The 25,135-nt window shown below is 49.5% G+C and overlaps 1 protein-coding gene across 1 annotated transcript; it reads right to left on the bottom strand.

Moving 5' to 3' along the window:
• Positions 1–3,057: 3,057 nt before the first annotated feature.
• On the bottom strand, positions 3,058–14,576 carry CYP1A (cytochrome P450 1A). The gene is given in 7 exon segments (NM_001290671.1): positions 3,058–3,559; positions 5,438–5,524; positions 5,774–5,897; positions 5,989–6,078; positions 6,647–6,773; positions 7,641–8,505; positions 14,488–14,576. Coding segments are annotated over 6 exon segments (1,569 nt in total). The 5' UTR covers positions 8,475–8,505; positions 14,488–14,576; the 3' UTR covers positions 3,058–3,252.
• Positions 14,577–25,135: the final 10,559 nt, after the last annotated feature.

The raw sequence follows: 25,135 nt of genomic DNA, 5'->3' as shown, positions 1-25,135 counted from the left end.
CAGCAAATGCTCATTATCTTTCTGCAAGAAACTCAACTGACTGGCTAGACGCATGTGGTGCAACAGTGAAAGACTCAACAGCTGAAAAAGGGAAGAACTCTCCCACCACATTCAAAAAATGTGCATACATGGCTGATGAATACACCAATGCAAATGGGCATCAAGTATTAGGTCATTGTGTACGTTATCTTGATGTCAGTGGTAGGCCAGTGGATGCATTTCTAGATGTTCAAGTTATAGAAGACAGAATGGCTGCATCTGTGACAACCCACATCTTAGAAGAGTTAAATGCTTGTCAGTTGGACCCCAAACAGATGGCTGCTTGTGCATTTGATGGAGCTGCAAACTTCTCTGGAAGACATGGTGGAGCACAAGCTTTGCTCAGCGAAAAGTGTAACCCTAATCTCTCCTATACACACTGCAGAGGCCATCTACTCCAACTAGCGCTAGTACAAGTTGCAGACTCTTCAAAAGACATTTAAAAAGCTATAAATGTAATGTCTTCATTATATTCTTTTTTCAGCAAGAGTCCAAAAAGACTGAATATCTTGGAAAATGTAGAAGATACACTGGGACTGAAGTTCAAATTAGTCCAACCTGGGAAAACTCTCTGACTTTCTCATGAGTGTTCCTTGGCTGTTGTCTTAAAATTACTCCAGCCATTATTACTGGCTTTGGAAAGTATCTACCAAGATGGGATGGATCTAAGTAGTGAGGCTGGTGGATTACTTTTGCTACTATTCAGAGAAGACTATTGCCATTCTCTCTCTCGTAAGTCTACTGTTGAAACCACTTGGGTCATTAAACAATGCCATCCAGGCATCTGCTACAACAGTACTAGATCTTTGTCCAGAAATAGAAGCTACATTTGGATCAATCAGAGAGCTATCCATTTAAAAAGTACTGGAAGAAGCAAAGACTTCAGTCAAGAAGTTGACTAATGAAGGCATATTATATTTATAAATAAATTTGTTAGTCTCTAAGGTGCCACAAGTACTCCTTTTCTTTTGGCATTTATATTGAATCCTTAAGTGAAGGGGACAAGAAGTGTTTGTTAAGACAACTGAAAAAGTACACAGACTTGATTCTTAAAAATCTACAACAGCGACTTCTAGATTCTACTCAATCTCTACGTAGCTTTTACAGATCCCTGTCTTATAAAACACTGACAGACTCACGGTCTGACCCCTCATCAGCCCTGACCCCTCCCCACCCTCCCACCCCCATAAATTCGAACACCTCCCCCAATTTCAATTCCTGGGGAAAACACTGAGCATGAGATGCCTGCATAAGATTCTGAAAATGAAGTGGGAAGACAAAATACCACACAGAGGTGCTGAAGCATGCAGGACTGACATATTTAGAAATCACTATCAAGAAGAGGAGGCAATGGCTCGATCATGTTAGGAGAATGGGAGGACAGGAGACCATATCCCCAAGAATATTTTGTACAGCGAGATTCGGCATGGCTCTAAAAAGCAGGATACCACGACATGTGCAAAAATGATGTGAAGTCGTTCAACTTCAATGTAGACAGCTGGGAGGAGCGTGCAGAAGCCCGTCCAATCTGGAGGGAACATCTGGCACTGATTGCAGCAGAACATGAAGTGGCTGTGAGCCAGAGGATGGAAGCAGAGCGAGAAAGAAGAAAGCAGTGTGCTGTAATCTTGGACTCCAACTCAGACAACACCTGGAGCTTTGAAATTTGTACCAAGCTGTGTTCCTCTCGAATTGGGTTTGTCAGCCATAAGCGGATTCATCAGACAACTAATTAGACCTCTTACCAGTTTGGCAGGGATGGTTGCCAATGATGTTCAGGAGACAATCTCTTGAATAAGAGGGGGCCCATGCAAAGGAAAAGTTTGAAATTCCTAGTGACAATAAAGTTTGCTGGATTCCAGCAGCTGGGGAGATGCTCACCGGGACTCTGCTCTCAAATGCAACTTCCAGTTGGGCAGTGTTGCCTAATGGATAGAGCACTGGGCTGGGCCTCAAAAGACTTGGGTTTGCTTCCCAGTTGGGTGATCTTGGGCCAGTCACTATCCATCTCTCCATGCCTCAGTTTCCCCATCTGTAAATTTATGCTGATCTCATTTGCAAAGTGCTTTGGGATCTATGGATGATGCGAGCTAGGGCTGACTATTATTTGCTTTCACTTGTTCAGAGATGCAATATCATTTCGTCCTCACTTTCTTCTGATGGCATCCACAGCATTTCAAAGGTTCTTTGGAACCTGCAGTGGGGTCACGTGACCTTTTTAGCATACGAGAGACATGGGTCTGAGCAACAGTTACTTGCTAACATCAAAAGGTTCATCTACCATGTCATGCTTTCTCCCAGAATGAAGTATTAACCAGCCTAGTTAACATTCCCCACCCCTACGGCACTTCTGCATTCCCTTACTTAATTGTTAGTGTTCAAATCTTGCCAATTACCACAAATTCTAACCTCCTCTTGCTATTTGCTTACATCCAATATGACTTACAAGCCATCGCTGTCATGTTCCTGTTTTCATGGGCTGTCTTACAACACAGAGTTCATTCATCGAAGCTGCCTCAGTTTCTGGGGCTCTTTAGAGGAAATCAAACAGGTCCAAGAAACCAGAAAGCTAATCCATGTAAACAAAGTTGTTGTATTACCTATGTTCAGTTGGGAGTGAGATGCTGAACTCTTTTTTACCCTCCTTGACAAGCCTAGCCTTCTTCTACAATGTAATAGACAATACTGAACACAAGGGTTAGTTGTCAGTTGTCCTAGCTCCAATAAGGAGTTTATTTCAGCTGAGGATCTGCCTCCTAAGATGTCCATGGATCTTAATACTCTACCTGGATGAAGGTCATCATGACATTTGGGACAAGCTTAGGTTCCAGTTTAGCAAAGATCTTAAGCACATGTACAACTTTAAGCACATGGGTGGTCCCAACAGCTTCAACTTTTGGCTGTCCGTTATAAGGAGGCATTAAGGGAATACACCTTAGTAGCATTCAAAGAGGAATTCAGCAGAGAGCCCCAGCTATCATGCATCACCCCCAAAAGCAGTTACACCTGTGTGAACAAGCCAGGCTACCCTGGCATGTCTGTCATGATTATACAGGTGAGGGTGATGGAGCTAGTTAATGGACGGGCAAGACAAATCAATACAGATTAGTCAGATAGAAGCTATATTGGGTCCAATTTATCTTAGCATATGGCCCCTAAGGATGAAATTCAAATGGGATCTCCCCTTGCCCCCATCCAGTGTCCAGAGGTGACTCACTCTGAACTCTGGATTGGGAAGCGCTGCTTAACCTGGAAGTGCTCACACCTCTTGTGTTTCATTGTCAGGCCATACAGAGGGGTCATGTCCACCTTCTGTCTGTCAGAGACGCTGAACTCCAGCTGCTGCAGCAGGGTGGTCAGGAAGAGGAAGACCTCCCATCTGGCAATGGTCTCACCAAGGCACTTCCTCTTCCCCAGGCCAAAGATCAGTATCTTCTCCCCATAGGTCTTGTTTACTTCAGTCCCTCCGGCACGGAGAAAACGTTCTGGGTCAAACCTAGATGGTTCTTTCCAAAGCTTCCTAGAATAGCAAAAGCAAAGCTCCTGAAACTTCCGTTCTGCTGCTACCTGGAGAGGGAATGCTGGAGAGCAGGGAATTCAGCTTGGATGGGTGTCAGGAACAGCTTCAGAACCGGACCTAGGACACATTGCCACCCACGCACCTTTATCACTCAAGAATGCCTTTTCCATTTAAAATAACCTTCAGAAGGCATTGGACCAAGTTAACCTCTGTTGTAAGGCCTTGATGTTACTGGTTGGCTTTTGCACTGAAGCCTGAGGGGTTAGATCCCTTATAAACATGTTTTTAATCCTCTCTGAAGTTACAGTTAATGTTCTCATTATCCACTAATGTCTAATCCTTTTCTGAATCCTGCTAAGCCCTTGACCTCAGTAGCATCTTGTGGCAATGCATTCCACAGGTCAGTTGCGTATTTCACAGATTATAAGGCCAGAAGGAACTGTTGTGATCATCTAGTCTGATGTCCTTTACAACAAAGGCCCTAGAACTCCCCTGAATTCATTCTGGTTTGAACTAAAGTATATCTTACAGACAAACATCCCATCTTGATTTATAAATTGTCAGTGATGGAGAATCCACCATAACCCTTGGAAAATTGTTCAAATGATTAATTACCCTGGCCGTTCAAATTTGCACCTGACTTCTAGTTTGAATGCATCTAGTTTCAGCTTCCAGCCATTGGATCTTGTACTTTTGTCTGATAGATTGGAGAGCCCTCTATTATTACATTTCTGCTCCCCAGGTAGGTACTTACAGGCTGTGATCAAGTCCTCTGATCAGTTTTAAATTTGCTGCTTTCTGATGCTATTGAATATCCCCTTCCTCCTTTATTATGAGAGGGTAAATACAAGCACTCTGTACCAACCATTATTTTGTACGCTCTACCACGTCCCCTTCCTATTCAGCTGCCCTCTCAACTAAATAGACCCAGTTTTTTTAAGTCTCTCTCCATATGCAAATTTTTCTAGACCTCTAACCTTTTCCATTAGCTGTTTCTGGACCCTTTCCATCCCTGCTCTGTCCTTTTGGAGATTGGGTGACCAGACCTGGACACAGTATTCCCAGGGAGAGGGTGTCATTGATGTACAGAAGAGCAGTATAATCATCCCAACATTTCTACATGGGGAAACTGACTGGAATAATTGTCATTAGTTATACCAAAATAGCTACAGGCCAATAGTTATTCCATTATGCATGCTGGTAAATTTCCATATGTAGACAAGCTCTTGGTGTTTTTCCCGACCCCATTCCCTATGCACCCTGACATTCCGGTTGCCTTTTTCACCTCCGCTGCACACTGAGCAGAGATTTCCATTGAGCTGTCTGCAGTGACTCCCAGGTCTTTTTCCTGTCTCACAAGAGATTTCTCCCTGATCCTTTCATCAGCAAGGGCTAGGGTGCAAGTCAGGCCTACAGACCCAGCAGATTCCGGGGGAAGCTAGATGGGGACCAGGGCTATCTGTGTGGTGTCTGTGGCCTCAGCAGCCCACCCATTGCTCCTTGGCGGCCCAGTTCCAATGCCCCACCCACTCACCCCTCCCCTGCCTGGCCATCTCTGTGTCTTCCCACAGCAGAAATTCCCAGTCCTGTGGAGAATGGGGAAAGCACAGAAATCCAGCCAGGGCCACCTCATCTAGGTTTGGTTTTTTTGATACAATGGGGCAGGGAACATTCCTTCTTGTTTGCTTGGAAAGTGGCTAGTATATCATGGATGCTACCACACAAACACAGCACCATCCTGATCTGTTTGTCCAAGTGCCAACCAGTCGTACTGAAGGTACGTGGTAGTGCCATATTCTATGCGACTAAATGGGGGCTGGTACATTGATCTGAATGGATTGCACACTGTTACCCTATCTGGACTCTGCATATACTTACTCATCGTGATTGACTTGCCATTGGTTGACAAAAACACAGAGGTCCTTCGGGATGTAGTAGCCATTCAGAACTGTGTCTTTCGTTGTGCTGAAGGACAAGAGTGAAATTCTTAAGTTTAAAAAGCTGCCTATGTGTTCTCATATGAATCAATTCCTGGGCCTGTTTAAGTCAGAATTGGGCCCAGAGGAGATCATTTTCTTGAGCATTATTGTACTTTCTAAGGGCTGGGTTTTGCATCTCTCACACTGCGAGGACCATCAATGGAGCGACATGCTGAATAAAGGTACCACTCAGTGTGTTATGCCCCTACATCTCCACTGCATCCGTAGCACTTACCAGTGAGGAATGGTGAAGGGCAGGAAGGAGGAATGTCTGAACATCTCTAAGATAAAGGCTTCTGTGTAAGGCAGCATGGGCCGGTCTGAGAGTCTGGGTCTCCTCTCTCTGCCAATGGTCTGATCTACAGGTTATAAAGAAGAGGAAAAGGACAGTTGGAATCCAGCCTTCTAGAGAGAGGCATTTTAACTCTGTGACTGAAAACATACATTTACCTAATTCTTCCTGAATCTTCTTCTGAATGTCTGGATAAGTCACAAGATACATGAGGCTCCAGGACAAAGCTGTTGTCACAGTGTCAAACCCTAGACAGACAGAGAGGAAAGACAGATACTAGATGAAGACAAGTCAAAGGGAAAATACAAGCCCTGGGCTTTAGATTGTCATCAGATTTTCCTTGCTTGCACACCAGGTTTTGTCCAACTCAGAAAGGTGTGATAAGAAAATTCCTAGTTAAGGGTTTTTACACTTGCTCCACTCTGTGCTTAGTGATGCTGATTCGTCACTGTATTATTTCAGTTTTATATTGGTGAAACTTCAATGAAATCAATGGGGTTTCCCCAGTGTAATTTAGTGATGAGTCAGGACCAGTACTGGTGAATAGGGTACAAAACTGTCTCTTGGGAGCTTCATTTCCCTAGAGTGCTGTCTTCCTACAAACTCTTCCTCAAATAGTAGGAAGCCTCCTGGGGTCATTGCTGGTAGGCGTCAGGGTGAAAAAACGAATGTGATCTGTTTTCTGCTACTCAGAGCAGCTGGATGGAGTGTTCTTATGGGGGGAACAAAAAAAGGGCTAATATTTATCAGAGTTTATTGGGATGCAAAAATAGAAAGTGGTTTCCGATTTGAAAGCCTGAATTGGAATATTCTTACCGGCTCCGAAGAGGTCATTGACCAGGTTGATAATTTTTCCCTTCGGGAGCTGAATGTTGGCATTGGCTTCCACTTTATTCTCCTGACTTTGCTCAATCAAGGAGTCAGTGATGTCTCGAATGTTGTCCTGAAAGAGGAAAGTCCAGAGGAAGATGGCATGAAATTCCGGATCACTAGGCAGGTAAACTGAGAGATAATGAAGAGCAATCTACTACTGAAAGGATGCTGTGCTGGAAAGTCCAGTACTCCCATGTCACAGAAGTGCGAGTAAATTCCAGTCATGACAGGACAAGGAAGTCAGGAGAATATTTTCTTCCCCTACAGTCAGTAGGTAACATTTCACCGAGCCATAAAAATAAGGAGATGAGAATATACAGCTTGAAAGTGCAGGATGTCAGAATGATCCTCTTCTTGGAAAATACAAGACAAACGTGCTAAGCAAATTAACTCTCAATACGTGCCTAGGGAGAGAAACTTATTAATATAGAAACTAGGGTAATTTGGGTCCTAAGATGCTCCTATAATAGATAAGATGAAGATTCATTTGTAAAATTCCTAGAGATAATAAAATGCTATTTTGGCTAGGCAGGTTGGCAAAAAAGCAGCATAACATCCATTCACTGTGCACCTTTTCTGACTTTTATTTAGGTGGATGGTGGAGTGAACAGGCTAGTGTGTGGGTGCACCATTGCCCTCTGTTGATTGACATCAGTACTGTTCAACAGTGTGTCATAGGTACTAGGCCCTGTGTTGCTAACAGCTAATGGATATTCTTCTTTAGCTCAGTTGGTAGGGACCTGTGCATTTGGACAAGGGTATAAATTCTATCCCAACCTTTCTATGAAGTTTTGAATGGCCATCATAGTAACACTGGTGAGTGCTTAGATTTGCTACAGGACAGCCTGCTGCAAGAGGAAAAGTAACGTGCAGAAGCTGAAGGGTGCAGCACAGAAGCTCATCTCAGGTGTGAGCGGATTCCCCCCTAGGCTCTTACCTTCTCAAAGCTCTCGTAATGCTCTTTGACAATGTCCTGCAGGAGCCTGAGGAACCTCGTGTTGAATTCCATAAATTTCTTCATGGTGCGGTTGGGGAGATACTGGAGCACTGGGATGAAATCCACTGGATTGCCGGAGGCAGCCACATTCCCAAATTCCTCCGTCACATTCACTATGCTGAGCAGCTCCTGGTCATCATGGTCGTAACGGTTGCCAAAGCACATGGCACAGATGACATTGGCCACAGAGACCACCACATACCGAAAGGGGTCGAACCTCTTCTTCTCTTCCATCAGTTGCAGCAACTTTCTTACTAGGTAGTTAGCTTCTTTGGAGACATGCTCCTCGAGGAGGCAGGTGGATGAAGAGTTGGGGCTGGGCGAGACAGAGAAGGTCTTCAGGGCATTCTGGGCCAACTTCCTGCGAGCTCTCCACACCTCCCCTGAATCAGTGCTGAAGGTCAAGCTCTGGCCATCTGCAACATGGTGAAAGCTGTAGAGATCAGGACGTCCCATGAAGTCCTCCCCTTGCTTCACCAGGGCTTGTTTGATGGTGTCCAAACCACTCAGCACCAGCACAGGTCTGGTGCCGATCCGTATCTGCATCACATCTCCATACTTCTGGCTCATCTGAGTCAAGGTCAGGTGTGGATTGCTCCCCAGCTCCAGCAAGTTGCCTATCAGGGGGTAACCCCTTGGTCCTGGGAGCCTCTTCAGCCCCTTGGGGATCTGCTGCCGGAAGGATCTGATGACCATGAAGGTCAGACAGAAGACAGCAGAGGCAATAAGGATCTCGGTGACTGAGATAATGCCCTGACTTCCCAGCAGTGACATTGCAGCCTTCCTCTTCAAGGGACTAAGAAGCCTGAGAAAATTAAACAAAAGGAGGGTGTTGGGTGTCTAACTTCCTCAGGCTGCTAAGGAAATGCTAGCCTTATGCCTCAAGTGGACCAGACTCCACACAGGGCCATGACACACTCAGGCCTCCTTGCATTAGAACTTTGGGGGATCCCTTCTTCATAAACCCTTCCTGTGGGTTGGCCATTAGCGGGGATCCAGCCCTTTGACCCTAGAGCCTCTTACCTGCTGGGATATTCCTCCTACACTAGTTCTAGTTCCAAGAGCACAGGACAGGAGTCAGGAGATCTGGGTCCAAATCCTGGTTCTGCCACAAACTTCCTGGGGAACCTTGGGCAAGTCACTTCATCCCATTGTGCCTCTGCTTCCCATTGGCAAAAATAGGACTAATCATACTTATTAGCTCAGGGGTGTTGTGGAGCTAAATTTATTAACAAAATGTTTGTGATGCTCTTGGGGATCTGCAGGTGGAAAAAGCTCAAGAACTGCAGAGACTTGAGGTGCCAATTAACATTTCACTTTCGTCTTTGTGGAGTTGATTTGTTTACTGCAGCCCTGCCATGGAATGAAGAGAAATTGACAGGGCAGTTTGAAATACACAAGACCCATCAGCATTATCTGAACCCTGGGAGACATGGGGGAGGAATCTACTGCTCCATCATTATCGTCTCTGGCCACTGATTGTTAGGAATCGGGACATAGACAGTCTGGCCTAAGGGTCAGAGTCAGGAGCTGAGCCAATGATTAGAGAGGAGATTAGTAGGCAATGATCAGGTGCAGGACATAGGGGCAGGAACCAGAGATGAGGCAAGGAACAGGAGCAAGGCAGGAATTGGGAGCGAGGGCAGGAGCCAAGGACAAGACGGGAGTGGAGCAGGGTTGGATGCAGATTGCAGGAGAGAGGCAAGGAGCAGTGTCCAACGCAGATGCAACAAGGAGTCTGCAGAGATGCTCAGACAATCCAACCAGCCGAAGATGATTCGTGCCTCGTGATACTGGGGGGGCACAATGTAAAGTGAGGGGTCACATGAGGCCCCGGTGTCGCCTCAGGGATGAAATTCCAGCCACACCTCCATGGGCCACAGTGGCCATTCCTGCTGGCTCCTGGGGGGCTGGGGCCACAGGAGTGGGGAACATGTGTCTCTGGGCCTGGCTGGGGCCGGGAGACTCACAGCACCAGTGTCTCCCTGGAGCTTACAGACACCTCAGCAGGGGCGGTGCAGGGCACAGTCAATGCTCCTACCTCCAGATGAGCAAAAACCAGGAAACCTGCTCTTAGCACCTTCCCCAGTGACCCCTGTGCCCAGCCCAGGGACCACCATGCTCTCCTCATCCCACCAGAGTTACCTGCAGAGGGGCAAGAGGTTCTGTCCTTCTTCCACTGCACCTCCCACTGGCAAATTTAGGGCTCACTCAGCCACTCTCCCAGGCAACTGGACCTGGGTGGGGAATAGAAGGGATGGGCTGCTGCCGAGTCCCCAGCTGGGTTCTTGCAGGCAGCCACCACACTGGACAGAGCAGTGACCCAGAGCCACCATCTTCAGCCAGTGTGATAATCGACTCCATCCCACCCCTTCCACTCCCCGTCCGGGCCTGGCTGCCAGGAACAGGGGCCGAGTGTGCCAGGGGACAGGCACAGTGGGAAAAGGACAGAGCCCCTCTCCCCCAGCAGGCCGAGCAGAAATCTGAGGAGAGGGGGCAGGGACGACTTGACCTCACACACCCCACCACCCACATGTGTCGCCTATGCAGCCAGCTCACTGCCTGACTTAAGTAGTGGATGTGAGCCAATCAGATGATCCAGGGAGTCCCTCTAGGACTTCCTGTGGGGCCCGACTTTGCAGGAGCAGTAAGGGGCTACTTTGTCTGTCTGTCTCCCATGGTGGCGATGTAGCAGTGTCTGTAACCCAGGGCCTAGGCCCTAGACCCTCTACAGCAGAACACTCAAATCCTTCCATTGATTGCCCTTAACAAGTTGGGGCAAGATCCTCAGCTGGGTTAAACCAGTTCAGCTTAATTGTTTTAATGGAGTTGGCCCAGGATCTGGCCCTAACATTTACCCACAGTGCTACAGGAGATACAACAGTTATTCCTTCAAGCCAGGGTGCCACTGTGAGGCAACTGGTGGCTTTGACAGTGCTGCACTTCTGAAATGCATCCGATGAAGTGAGCTGTAGCTCATGAAAGCTTATGCTCAAATAAATTTGTTAGTCTCTAAGGTGCCCCAAGTCCTCCTTTTCTTTTTGCGGATACAGACTAACAAGGCTGCTACTCTGAAACTTCTGAAACTGGAGATCCTGGGCTGGAGTCTCACTAACTGGTCTCTTTATCCTTCTCCCAGCTGGGAGAGGGACACCTGACACCTGACACCTGGGAGAGGGACACCTGCTGGCTGAGTGAAAACCCAGAGCTCAGCTACGGGCCCTAAGGTTGTATGCTGCCCCCTGTTCCTGTCATATCTGAACGCCTTCCCCGTGAAGTCAGCAGCGATAGCAAAGTTTCCAGTGGGTTTCATGGCGTCTCTGGCTCTTCTCTCTTTCCAGAGTAAAAACTCAGCTTGGGGTACGTTTTTTGTGTATATTTTTGGCAGGAGTTTGAAGGTAAAAGGGGATTTCAGTGTGCGGGCCCCTCAGAAGGGTGGAAAGGCATTTTCAAAGGGGAAAGTTTGCAGCATTTCCTAGAGGTAAGGCTAGGATTTTGTCCGGGATGTTTTTAGTAAAAGTCCGGGACAAGTCACTCGGGGAAGCCTTGCCCTGTCCCTGACTTTCCTAAAAACATCCCTGACAACATGGGGAGGGTCCAGCACCCTGTCCCCAGTGCAGCGGCTGGGAGCTGCGGGGACCCCATTGCCCAGTGGCTGGGAGGGGTCCCCCTGCCGCCCTGCGGGGCTGGGAGTTGCGGGGAGCCCCCTGCCCATGCTGAGCAGCTGCGGGGTCCCTCTGCCGCCGGAATTGCTGCTGCCCCGCAACTGACCGGCCGCCGCTGTCCAGGGCGACCCCTAAGCTGCCCAGCTGCCATGGCTGGCAGCCCTCCCAGCCTGCGGCAGCAGAGGGATCCCGGAACTGCTTAGCGGGGCGGAGGGAGCTCCCCAGCAGCAGCTAGCAGCCCCCTGAAGCTCCCAGCCTCCCCCACCGGAGGCAGAGGGACCCCGCAGCTGCTCAGAGCTGGCAGGGGGCTCCCTGCAGCTCCCAGCCCCGCAGGGCGGCAGGGGGACCCCTCCCAGCCACTGGGCAATGGGGTCCCCGCAGCTCCCAGCTGCTGCACGGGGGACAGGGTGCTGGACCCTCCCCCCATCCCATTTTGTGAGGGATGTTCTTAGTAAAGTCAGGGACAGGGCAGGGCTTCCCTGATTTTTGTTTATTTCAGTGACCTGGGGATGACTTTTACTAAAAACATCCCTGACAAAATCCTAGCCTTACCTATAGGTGATCAGACTCCGCTTTGCCTGGTCTTCCCTGGAAGTTTTGTTCCATAGCCAGATCCCCTCAACCTAATGAAGCTACCTCTGAACTCAAGGGCCTGCAAGGACTTGGTGTTGGGATCCTGGTGAAATCCACTGAGGAGATCTTGACAGAGAAGAGGAAACTGTACCTTGGTCTTACCTGGGAAGGAGGATCCGATAAAGAGGGAGAAGAGGAACCAAATCCACCTACTGCCTGACCTGATCTCCTGATGTGGCCAACAAGAGACACAGCTGAGATGAAGTATTTACACTGACACTCATCAATATACACACTCTCTCTAGCTGGGAAAACACACCTCCTTTGATAACTGACAGTCCTCTAAGACGTGGTTTACAAACTTTTTTTCTGGCGACCCAGCTGAAGACAATTGTTAATGTCTGCCACCCAAAGAGCTGGGGATGAGGGGTTTGGGAGGGGCAGAGGGTTGGGGTGAAGGCTGTGGGGTGGGGCTGGGAATGAGTGGTTCAGGGTGTGGGAGGGGGCTCTGGGCTGGGGCTGGGGTGTGGGAGGGGGTCAGGGCTCTGAGCTGGAGGTGCAGGCTCTGGGGTGGGGCCAGGGATGAGAGGTTTGGAGTGCAGGAAGGGGCTTCCGGGGCACAGCGCGGTGTCAGAACAGGTGGGAACTAGCCTGCCTTAGCCAGGCAGCGTGGCCGATGGGACTTTTAACGGCCCAGTCGGTGGTGCTGACCAGCTGCCGAGACCCAGTGTCTTCCATTCCATTGAAAACTGAGCTGTAGCTCACGAAAGCTTATGCTCAAATAAATTGGTTAGTCTCTAAGGTGCCACAATTACTCCTTTTCTTATTCCGCTTCAGATACCATCACCCTACTGAAACCATTGCTCTGACCCAGCCCTTTTGCAGAGATAATAGAACCAATATCGAAGGTGGCCACTATACTGTTGAGTTCAAAGGGATCTTAATCCAAGTGTTTTCTGTGCCTAAATTGGGTGTCAGAGTGGCAGCCGTGTTAGTCTGTATCCGCAAAAAGAAAAGGAGGACTTGTGGCACCATAGAGACTAACAAATTTATAAATTATAACAAATTTATAAATTTGTTAGTCTCTAAGGTGCCACAAGTCCTCCTTTTCTTTTTTAAATCGGGTGTGTATTTCACTGTTGGAATTAATGCTAACGATTTATTATTTGCATTGCAGGAGCACCCAACAGCTGTCGTCAGGACCAGGGTCCCATTGCTCTAGTACAGAAAGACACAGGCCCTGCCCTAAAGAGTTGACGAGTTTGAAACAAGACGTAAATGTAACCAGATGAGGGAACTGGGGACAAAGCATTAGCGGAGCAATGAGAAGATCACACTGTGGCATAGACCAGATAGTGCTTACCTGAGTCATAAACAAGGTGCATTGGTTGAAAAATGGAGGAGGGAAGGAAATTGCAAATCAAATCAAATCAAACAAATAAATCCAAGAAAATGTTCTCTGTTTTTGATCAACATTTTGAAGCCGTTGAAATTTTTCAGCAAACTGATTTGTTTGATCTCTATAATCTCAGGGCTCCATGAATGTCAGTGACCCCGAGCCATCTAAAATTGGCTAGTTTCTTGAAGGTGGCCCAGGCTGAGAGGCTGAAGGAGGAAAGGATTGTGACTCAGTTCAGGGAGGGTGTTTTGTGCCTGGAAGGAATTGCAGAGATATTTGTGGGACGAGTGGAGAAATGTCTGGGTGACCGATGAGCCAAGCCCATGAAAAGTGATGTTTTGTTGCGCAGCATAGTGCATTGAACTGTATTGACTGATCTAGGATTGATTTCCTGGTGTCTAACTCAGGACTAAAAGTAAAACCTATTCTACCTCCCTTATGGACAGATCCTGTCAACTCCATTATCAAATGATCTCCTTCCCATCGGTTTTGGATCATCCTCTAGAAATTAATCCAAAATGAGATCTCTGCTAGAGAATTCTATGAGGGGGCAGTCCCAAAAACATATAGAAAAGCTCTCTCTGTTAAATTCTGTTGGTTTTTACAGGGATTTTTATTGAACTCTCTTAGATTGCTATAGAATCCTATTGGTTTCTTCCCTGCTAAATTCTATAGGGATTTGCATAAAGGCAGGTCTGCTGAGTTCTGAATAAGTTTTGTCTTGAAAGAGCCCCAGTTATTTAGGCTATTTGATGCATAATTACAGCCTTCACATATGTTCTTTGAGCTGAACGGTTAGCGTTATTTGGACTCTTGTTATCAGAATACTGGTCAAGCTTTTCCAAAGTGACTAGTGGTTTTGGGTGGGCCCTGGTTTTGGGTGCCCCGGAGGGCTGGTTTTCAGAGAGTGGGTGCTCAGCACTTTCTGAACATCCGACCCCCTTTTAAGAAGTCTCAAATTGGGCTCCTGTAAAATGGAAGTCCCCAAAATTGCTTTGGAATACGTGGACCAGCGATGCACACATACAACACATCTGAGAGAGACCGGCCCTGGACAGCCACTTCCCACCGTCCCCCACAAGTATTTAAACTAACCCTTGTTTTTTAATATATTACAAAGATAAGGGTTGTGTGAAGCAGCCTACAGTACCTGTGTGTCCCAGAGGAGGGATGGTGCTTAGGTTGGAGTTGCCACCGGTGGCGAGAAGTTCTTTGGTGACGGCGTGAGGAGTCTCTCCCCAAGGTGTCTGGAACTTGCTCTTCTGGACAGTGAACTAGGTTCTCCCCCCAGGCAGGTTGAAGGATCACTTTCAGACAGCTTTCTATGCACCTCTCCTGAAACCTGATTGGTCAACCATCCTCCTATCGCACTGCAAAAGTACCCTCCAAGCCACCTGTTTTGGAACTCCAGGCTGACTAAGGGTGAGGGGCTAGCTCAGTGGTTTGAACATTAGCCTGTTAAACCCAAGGTTGTGAGTTCAATCCTTGAGGGGGCCGTTTAGGGATACAGGGCAAAAATCTATTGGACTAGATGATCTCCTGAGGTGTCCCTTCCAACCCTGGTATTCTATGATATAAAATAATCAACAGAGTCTCCTCCTTGTGCTGGACCTGATCCAGAACCCATCAAAGAAGTCAGCTGGACATCTTTCCATTGACTTTAGTGGACCTTAGTCTCCATGGCCAGCCTCCAGCTGACCAATGCATATTTCACTCTCAGCAGCAAAGGCTGGATGGCAGAGACTGTGGTCAAGAGGACCAGAACATGATCTTGCCCAGCCTGGCAGTTCTTTTCAGTAAAGAACTTCATTAAAAGACCATCTTCTCTGGATGTGGTTTTGTGAACTGATTCATAAAGAGTTTGTTCTCTCCCAACACAACTCTAGTGTCTGTGGTGCTGGAGGGCAGAGTGAGCATGCGGGCGGGGGGTAGGCAGCGAGCGGGAGGTGAGGTCAGGATGGCAGAGACAGAGGGCAGGATGGTGCAGAGGGGTTTGTGGTCTGCAATCAGGACAGGAGATTGTTGCGTGTCAGGAGCCCATTCAGAGGCAGCCCTCCCCTGCCCCCGGCTCAGTATCAGGTTAAAGATTGCCCAGGTTTGCGTGAGAAGCCATTTGGCTGAATTTCACCACTGTTTCCCCTGCAGCCAAACAGAGTGAGTTTGGGAACAGAAGGGGTGGAGAGTTCAAGGGGGACTGGGAGGTGGGGTAGGGAGCAGAGGCATTCGTTCCTCTGCAAGCACCTTTGACACATGGCAGGATGTGATTTGCGTGAGAAGGCAGCAGGGCCAGATAAGCAAGAGCTGCACTTTGGGAAAGTCCAGGGCAAGGTGCAACCAGAAGAAAGACCCTGACTCCTCCATGCCTCTCACACACTGAGTGAAAACCCACTGCAGACACAGAAGCAGAAGAAGCCTACCTGACCTGTTCCTTATAGGAGAAAAAAATCCTCCAGAGCACAGGGGACGTGTGTTGACTTTGCAGCCTCCAGCTCCACCGAGGGGCAGGTTTTCAGCCCCAGTCTCTGGGCTGACTCGCCCACCCTGTCTTATATGGCTACACTGCTACAGCCCCCATATAAATGAGTAGCTGTAATGTGGGGACGGAGGGGGGAGATTTCCCTTGCCTGTTAGATATAAGATACTTGAAAACCCTGTCTGCAAAAACTAGCTTCCACTCCTGGGCTTCTAGAAATTGGTTGGGCCATGTGCTGTGTTTTGGGACGTGGAATCAGCTGGGGAAAGGCCAGCGGAGGGGAGAACAAATATTGATTTTATTTGTTGGAGAACTTCGAGGAAACGCAGATGCGAGAGCTGCAGCCCGTGAGTCAGATTTCATGGGAGCGGCCTCTGGCTTTGAACGTCTCCATATTTTGGGTGCTCAGTTTAGGCCATCTTGCGATTGATGTTCAGAGGTAGAGTGTAAGGCAGTGGTCCCCAAACTGTAGGGGGAACAGTAAGGGAGGCACAGTGGCACCCGGGACAGCCCGGACAGGGGATGGGGAGTGGGGCCACCCAGCCCCGCTCTGCCCCCAGCTCCGCTCCTGGCCCCGACCACAGTCCTGCTCCCAGCCTTGGCTCCTGGCTTCTGGTCCCCAGACGCGGCTCCCAGTTCCTGGCTCCTGGTTCCCGGACGTGGCCCCACTCCCAGTTTCTGGCTCCTGACCGTGGCTTGAGCCCTGGCCCCAACTCCCCACCGTGGCTCTGGTCCCACATCTGGCCCCGGCTCCCTTCTGCAGTTCCGAGGGACCCGGTAAGGGAGGTGCAGGAGCAAAAAAGCTTGGGGACCACTGGTGTAAGTGGTTTGGGGCAGGGACTGTCTGTGTTTGTACAGCACCTAGCACGGGGGGGTCAAAGTCCAGGACTGGGACCCCTAGGTGCTACCGCAATACAAATCATAACTAAATGCTGATCACCAGCAGCTCAAATTACTCCAATTAAGCTCCTTTGGGGGAAAATCTGACCCAAGATGTCTTACAAAATCAGACTGTTATTTAAGGTTTCCGCTTGGTTATATCTCACTGATTGAGCTTTTCCAAGTGGTACAGATCAGGCCCCACTCAGGTGCGCCTCCCCCCATAGCAGACAGGTGTCCCGCAGACACCCTGCCACAGTCCTTCCCCCCCCCCACACCCTCGAGGGTCCTGCCAAACACTCTTCTCGTACTCTCTCAGGCTGAGAATCTCACAGGTGAAAGTCCCCCATCGCAACTCAGAACGCTGCGGGCTCTGCCACCGTGCATCACTTTGGACTCTTCTCCAGCCCCCAACGTTCTTTCAAATGAAGGGCTCCTGTGCGTACCCCTATATCCCCAACAAGAACTCAAAGGCAGCAGTAATGCAAATCACATCCACCCACCACGAGCCTAATTCAAGTCTCACGTCCCTCCTGGGTTCATCTCCCGATTCCTGGGACAGCGGCCACATGACCGCTGTCCTGGGCCTTCACCCCGGCATTCCTAGAGATTGGCAGGAAATGCCCCCACTACTACTGTGCAGGCCCTTAGCTGCCTTCAGCATCTGTTCTCTCCCAGTTCTCTGCTCCTTTACTGGATAGTGGCACCCCCTGGCCCTTTCTCTGGCCTGAGTCTCCAACACCCAGGCCTCCCTGCTCCTGGCCTGACTCTCCTTCTCCCTGGCTCCCAAGCCTCCTTATATATCTCCTGACCACAGGTGCTGCCCTGCCCCTAGTCAGGTCTAGCTAGGGCACCCCTTTGCAGTCAGGAACCCAAGTCGGTCTTTTGACATTTGCGCTTACCCTGGGAGGAAAGGAGTCTGAGTAACATGGAGGCCGAGGCTCCAACAGATGCTCTTCTACAGAGATCACAGGACTATAGTGGCTGGGTCATTACACATATTGAATCTATTTCCCCATGTTAAGTACCCTCACACCTTCTTGTCAACTGTCTAAATGGGCCATCTTGATTATCACTACAAAAGTTTTTTTCTCCTGCTGATAATAGCACATCTTAATAAATTAGCCTCTTACAGTTTGTATGGCAACTTCCACCTTCTCTGTATGTGTATATATATATATATATCTTCTTACTATATGTTCCATTCTATGCATGCGATGAAGTGGGCTGTAGCCCATGAAAGCTGATGCGCTAATAAATTTGTTAGTCTCTAAGGTGCCACAAGTCCTTCCATTCTTTTCACAGGACTGTAGTCAGTGAAGGAAACAGAGCCCAAAGGCGAAGAATGATTTGGTGCCCGTAGGGGCTTAAGGGGTTGCTGCTCAAATGTGTGATGTTCATGCCAGGCCTCTGAGCAGTAGCACCTAAGTTAACAGGTAACCAGATCTGCAATGGGAATCAGAGCAGAATTGCCTGAGCAGCCAGTGTGAGGGCAGCTTTCACATGGCCCCTCTCTTGTCCATGTCAAGGGCAGAGAGGTGTGCGTGTGATGAGGTTTCCCGATTCCACACAGCGACTGAGGGAGGGAAGAAGCAGTGCTGGCCCCTTCAGCTGCTCCAAAGGGAAGAGCTGCTCCAAAGGGGGCTCTGACAATCAAGAGGGAAGGAGAGTGGAGAGGCTGGTCGAAGGGAGGAAGCTGGTTTGTAGCTTCTGGGGACAAAGCAATCCCCAGGAGAGGGTCTGGACCATGGGTAAGACCCAACCAGGAGGGTAGGGGTCTGCCCCTTTTCCCCTCCCCCACTCCCTGCTGAGGGAGGATGTTGGGACATAGGAAGAGAGCTGGGGAATGCTCGTTTGACAGACTGAGTTGCTGGAAAGTCTAGCTGTGGGGATAGCAGGCTGTGGCCACTCCCCAGACTGAAGAGAGAGCAGGGAGGTAGGAAACAGCGCAGCTGATGTTCAGCTGCAGTGCCCAAGGCACTCCAGGCCTCTCCCGCTTGGGTCCTGGGCTGAGACCCAGTGGAGAGAGAAGGGAGAGGGACCTACCTCCCTTTCCATACAGGAGAACTCTGGAGCACTGGGAATTGATGGGCCAGGGCCTGCCCCCTAGGCCAGCTGGCCTCTGAATGAAACCTACCACAGGGTGTCAAAGCTTCTCAGAGACCCCAGTTCACTTTCTGCCCAGGCCCCAGCTCAGACTCAGGTTAACGATTGCCCAGGTTTGCATGAGAAGCCATTTGGCGGAGTTTCCCCACCTGCTCCCTGGCAAAGGGGGCAGTGAAGGGGAGGAGGAGCAGCAGGAGGTGAGCTGGAGAGATAGGGGAGGTGAAAGGGGCAGCACAGGGAGAGGGCAGAAGAGTTCATTCTTCCAACAACCCTGCCTGAAACATGGTAGGGCTGGCCAGTGGGTGAGAAGGGAGCAGGGACAGATTAGCAGCAGCTACCCAGAGGGGAGGCTCAGGACAATGTACAGCCTTGACCATCCCCCACCCTCACTCTTGGTTGGCACTATTAATCTCTCTGTGTCTTCAGTGGGCTTCCACCAGGGCTGGATTTCCCTTGCTCAAGCACAGTGAAATTCTGGGGGAAATTCTTGCCCCATTGAAGTCAACGGCAAAACTCTGGAGCCTGGATTTCCCTCTCCATGCACAGAATAGTAGAAGTACATTCTGTCATTTTCATTTCCCTAAGGGAAAGATTTACAGGAGGCAGGTGGGGCTTGGACTTTTCAGCTTCTAATCACATATTTTTAAAATCCCGTTCGTTCCAAACACCCTCTTGTTTCCATGCAGCTCTGTGTGCCTGGGATCCACTCCCATCCGTGGGGCCTGATCCTCCAGTCCTGCTTCAGATATGAGGGGCTCGTGACAAATCCTGTGAAATAAGTAAGAATTGCCTGAGTAAAAACTGCCTCAAGATCTGGCCTAATAATGATCATTAATACCAACGAATACATGAGTTGGCACTTGTGATTTCGTGAAGGCAAAGGAAGAATTGAATGGAGAGAAAAGCCAGAGGGAAATTCAATGCACTGTTTCAATAGAAATATTTTCACTTGATCTAGCTGCAAAATGTGGCCCTGATCCTGCATTGGGATTTACTAGCACAGCCTGCTAGGATTCCATGCAGCAGATCCCCAAGTAGGAGGTCTACCTTAAGCAAGGTAGATAGATGGCACCAGGCCCATAGGAAGAATGAAAGCAATAAAACAAGGGGAGAGGTGGGAGAATGACAGCCCAGGGGCTGTTACTTCCCAAGACAGAGAAAAAGTGAATAACTAGTTAACTGGAGAGTCTGGAAGGGGCATGAGCAGGGAGCCTGCCCCGGTGGAAAGAGGTGTGTATTCTAGTGCCTTTGCCTCTCATTGCCCTGTGGGATTTGCAGGGCCAGCTGTCAGCTCCTTGGGAGGTGAAAGGGCAGCTTCTTAGTGTAGCCACCTGGCATTGGGGGACAGTGTGAGAAATGGCAGAGATGATTTAACTCTCTGGACAAACCTGCAATGTCCTGAGTATTTATGCTGTTGGAGAGATCTTAGAGGCCAATGGGCTCTTAAGGGCAAACTAAACTAACTGAAAAGCCAAAAATTATCCAAAAATCAGAGACAGAAACTTCAAAAGAAGAGGCAAGGGATTATGGGCCCAGGCCTGCAGCCTTTATTCACCTAAGAGGTCCCGCGTAAGTCCATTGAACTACTCGGATAAGTAAGGACTTCAGGATCAAGGAGAAGGACAGACAGGTAACACTGTACTATGAACAGACAATTCTTGGATTAATTCTTTGTGCATTACAGAATAGTGACCTGCTGATGGGAACAATTTCAAGGCCTAAACAGTTTATTAGTATATGGACAGTTGTACAAACTCATGGCGGGTGTCACTCTGTAATACCAGACTATGACTTCTTGTCTACAATAGGAGTTGAAGTCAAGTGCAGACAAGGCAGTGTACAGCTTAATATATGCTAAGATGGTTGAGTTAAACCCTAAGCTTTGACTTGGCCATTTTAGCACATGTTAAAAGCCGTGTCCCTTGTCTACATGAGACTTTTCAAACATGTGTTAGCTAGCATATTCTAACACAGCTTTTATCCCCATCTGGACAAAAGCCATAGGGCCAGAGGATTATGCCACTTTACACCTGCTGAATAGCTGGCACAGAGTCTTCAGTGGAAAAACAAATCAACAACAACACAAACAAAAAGTAACCGTAACGTTAAGGTTGCACAGTTAGAGCCCAATCCCGATCCCACTGAAGTCAATGCAAGTTTGCTCATTTACTTAACTGGGATCAGGATCTTGCCCTTAAAGCAGACAGAGCCAGCAAATACTTTGTTAAGTCTTAATGGTTAACTAAACAACGTTGTGCCTATAAATTACAAATGTAGAGTCTTTCATTTTAAAGGCACATGGGACTAGAGTTTGATCTCAGTTAAACCAATGTCAATCCAGAATAAGCCCATGGACTCAAACAGACCCACACCTGCGTAAGTGACAGGAAAACTGGGTCCACAATGTTTTACAAATCATACTTTATCACAAGATGTTTTTTCCTATAATCTTAGTCATACATAGATTGATTTACATAAAAAGGAAGAATTTATCTTATAGTGATATTGATCTTATTGTGACAAACTCTCTTTCACATTAGTGTGCCTTAGTGCAATGGCTCTCAACCTTTCCAGACTATTGTTCCCCTTTCAGGAGTCTGATTTGTCTTGCGTACGCCCAAGTTACACTTCACTTAAAAATCTACTTGCTTACAAAAACAGACATAAAAATACAAAAGTGTCACAGCACAAGATCACTGAAAAATTGCTTCCTTTCTCATTTTTACCATATAATTATCAAATAAATCAATTGGAATATAAATATTGTACTTACATTTCAGTGTATAGTATATAGAGCAGTATAGACAAGTCATTGTCTGGATGAAATTTTAGTTTGTACTGACTTTACTAGTGCCTTTTATGTAGCCTGGTGTAAAACTAGGAAAATATCTAGATGAGTTGATGGACCCTCTGGAAGACCTCTGCATACCCCCGGGGTCTGCATACCCCTGGTGGAGAACCACTGCTGTAGTGCACTCTAAGTGCATTTTACCATCATCTTTTTATAAAAATGATGTGCATTTTCTTTTTTAGTCGTAATGTGCTTACAGTATTGCACAGGAAGACAAATACAGCACATCTGTGTATCTAAGACTGTCGGGGGAAATGTATTTTTCATTATTTGAGAAAGGGATGTGTTCACACAATTAGAGATTATATTGTAATGCACAGGACCAAGGGGACCAAGCTGAAGCTGCATTTCCACATTAACTGCATTTCGAGGCGTTTGTGTGAATAACTGTGCAGCCAGTACTTAGCGTTAACATAGGTTTCTTGGCATGGAATTTCCTTGGTTGATTTGTTTATTCTAAACGTAGAGAGAAAAGTAAAACTAAAGGAAACAAATGGTCCAGCGTGTGCACAGATACCAGGACAGTGCTGGGCTGGGAATACAGCTGAGGCCTCTTAATCATGTCCAAGTGGAGTCCAAGGGGAGAGAGACATCTGAAGTGGGCCGGGGGCGGGGGGGGAAAGGGGCTTCAGATTGGTGCCGATGGGTATGCATGGAATTGGGTCTGCAGGCTGGCTGTGTGAGACAGGATGGGGGGGGTTCATCTCCAGTGAATGCGGATGTATGATTGTAAAGGATCACCAGGCATATCCCCTGCTCTGCCCGCCCCATCACACTCACCCCAAGGAGCTGTGCTCTTCGCTCCTTCATGCCAGCTGCAGCTGGGAGTCTCTGCTGAGCCCATATAGGCCGGGCTGCTGAGGTTTATGGGGGGAGAGGCCAAGAATCAGACCTGCCTGCCCTGAGCCTCGGTTGCCTGACTGTCTCCTCCCCTTGAGGCAGACTTCAAATGGAGACACCGCGCCTTGAAGAGACTTTTGTTGCGTGGCACATTCCATCCTTCCCTGGGGCTCTCCTTTCTTCTGCAGGTCCCCCCTCCCAGGGTATATCACAAAGCACTGCTGGGATGGTCTGCTAAGGGTAGTGTGTATGTGGGAGACCGATCACTCTGTGTGTGTGTGTGTGAGAGAGAGAGAGACCAATCGCAGAGTGTGTGTGTGTTACTCCTGGGGGAATTCTGCACCACTGTGCATGCGCAGAATGTATGATCCCAGCAGATTTCTTTGCTTCTCTGACTTTCTGATGGGGAAGCAAAGGGAAGCCACAAGAGCAGTCATGCAACCCTCCCCAGCAGTATGTTTCAGGTGCCCAGGGTAGCTGGCAGAGAGGTAAACCACTGTGGGGCAGGAGGCAGGACTGGGGAAGACCTGGCTGGTGCTCCCACCCAGCGCAGGGCTCAGCTGCTAGTCCAGGCTGAGCTGGGGAGGATGGAACATCCTCTTCCCCTGCAAGGCATCCGGGGCTGGGTCAGACCAACCCCCAGATTTCTCCCCCAGCTGCAGGAAGCTCTGCAAAGTTCCCCATCCCAGCTTCCTGCACCCATCACTCCTCAGCTGTGGGGGGAGGGATCCCTGTACAGGAAGCTGCTCCCCCATCCACCCAACCCCCATGCATCCAGACTCCCTCATACCCAGACTCTCCCACTGAGCCTCACACCCCCCTGCACCCAAAACCCCCCAATGAGCCCCACTCCCCTACACCTGCACCACCCTGATGAGTCACCCACACCTGGATCCCCACCCCACTGAGCCCCAACCAGTCGTACCTGGATCCCCACCCCACTGAGTCCCACTCCCTCAGCACCTGGACCCCCTACTGAGCTCCCCACAGCCAGACCTCCCTACCAAGCTCTATCCCCCTGACATCCAGACACCCCCCCCCCCCGCTGAGCCCCAACCACCTTCACCTGGACCCCCTTGCAGAGCCCCATTACCATTGCACCCAAAAAAACCCAAGAAGCCCCTGTGCATCCAGATCCCTTTTGCACCCAGATCCCCCATGGAGCTGCCCACACCCAGATTGCCCCACACAGAACCCTCTCAGCCCACACCTGGTTCCCCCCACACTAAGCCCCTCCACACTTGGACCCTGCCTTGCTGAGCCTGCCTGCCCACATGGAGGGGCAGGGCCCTAGGGTGTTTCTGGGGCAAGCCTGGTCTTGCACTGTGTCAGGGTTGGGTGCAGCCTCATAGATGAGCCGGTGTTTGGGGGTGGGGGAGCTGCACAGTGATCTCCTACCTCCTTGCAGCCAGTGGCCTGTGCGCCCCAGTGCCATGCTGGAGCCTTCACATTTATTTGACAAACAAAATTTGCAGAATTTTAAATATTGTGCACAGAATTAACTTTTTTGGTGCAGAATGCCCTCAGGAGTAGCGTGTGTATGTGTGTGAGGGACCAATTGCAGTGTGTGTGTGTGTGTCACTCCGTGTGTGGGACCGATCACAGTGAGTGTGTGTCACTGTGTGTGGTGTATGTGTGTCAGTGTGTGTGTGGGGCGATCACAGTGTGTGCGTGTGTGTCACTGTGTGTGTGTCGGTGGGGGGCACCGATTGCAGTGTGTGCGTGTGTGAATAAGTGTGTGTGTCGGTGTGGGGGAGGCAATCGCCGTGTGTGTGTGTGTCCCTGTGTGTGTCGGTGGGAGGGACCGATCGCAGTGTGTGTCACTGTGTGTGTATCTGTGTGTGTCGGTGTGTGGGGGCGATCGCAGTGTGTGTGTGTGTGTGTGTCGGTGTGTGGGGGCGATCGCGGTGTGTGGGTCCGTGTGTGTGTTTCCGTCTTCATCAAACGGCAGGTGTTAGTTTAACGTCTCCTTCCCCTCCACTACCCAACCTGCCCCGTTTCTCTCCATTGATTATCCGCCTCTTTGATTCAAACCCTCAACGAATCCCACCTCCCTCCCCAGCAGAAACACACGGGGAAGGCTTTACTCGTGGAAGACCCGCCCCGCGAAAGGAAACGGGAAAGTGCCGCGACCAAACCCGCCCCCCGCCCCCCCAAATAGCGACTCCCCGGTTCCCCGGGGACACGGGACACCTGGGCGCACTGCACCCGCCTACGAAAGGGCGAGGGGTTGCCCGGGGTCCCTGGGAAGCCCCCCTCTGCCCTGGGCGTGCAGCACTTTCCCCTCGCGCCCAGTTGCATCCGGGCGGACTCTGGGTGAAGAAACAGGGTCAAAACCGGCCTCGCGTCGGTGACTTTCCGAGCCAAAATCTGGCCCCCAGCACCCGCCGCGGTACCAGTCGGAAAACCTGCCCGTTGGTCGCCGGAGCCCCTTGGCTGTCCATTCCTCGCGTGTCCCTGGCTGAGCCCGATCCTGCTGCCCGTGCTGAGCCCCCGAGAGGGCAGGGGAAGGGGCGCTCAGCCCCGCACGGGATCGGGCCCTGGCGGGCTCTTCCGAGCCAGCTCGAAGGACTCGGCTCTGGCCTAGTGAAAGGGAGCCCGCGGTCTGTCTCCGCAGCTGGGGCTGGTTAGTAACAAGGGGGGCAGGTA

This window comes from Chelonia mydas, chromosome 10 (genome assembly GCF_015237465.2).
Source record: "Chelonia mydas isolate rCheMyd1 chromosome 10, rCheMyd1.pri.v2, whole genome shotgun sequence".
Lineage (NCBI taxonomy): Eukaryota > Metazoa > Chordata > Testudines > Cheloniidae > Chelonia > Chelonia mydas.
Note: the sequence above shows the minus strand (reverse complement) of the source record. Positions and strands in the feature narration are given on the sequence as shown.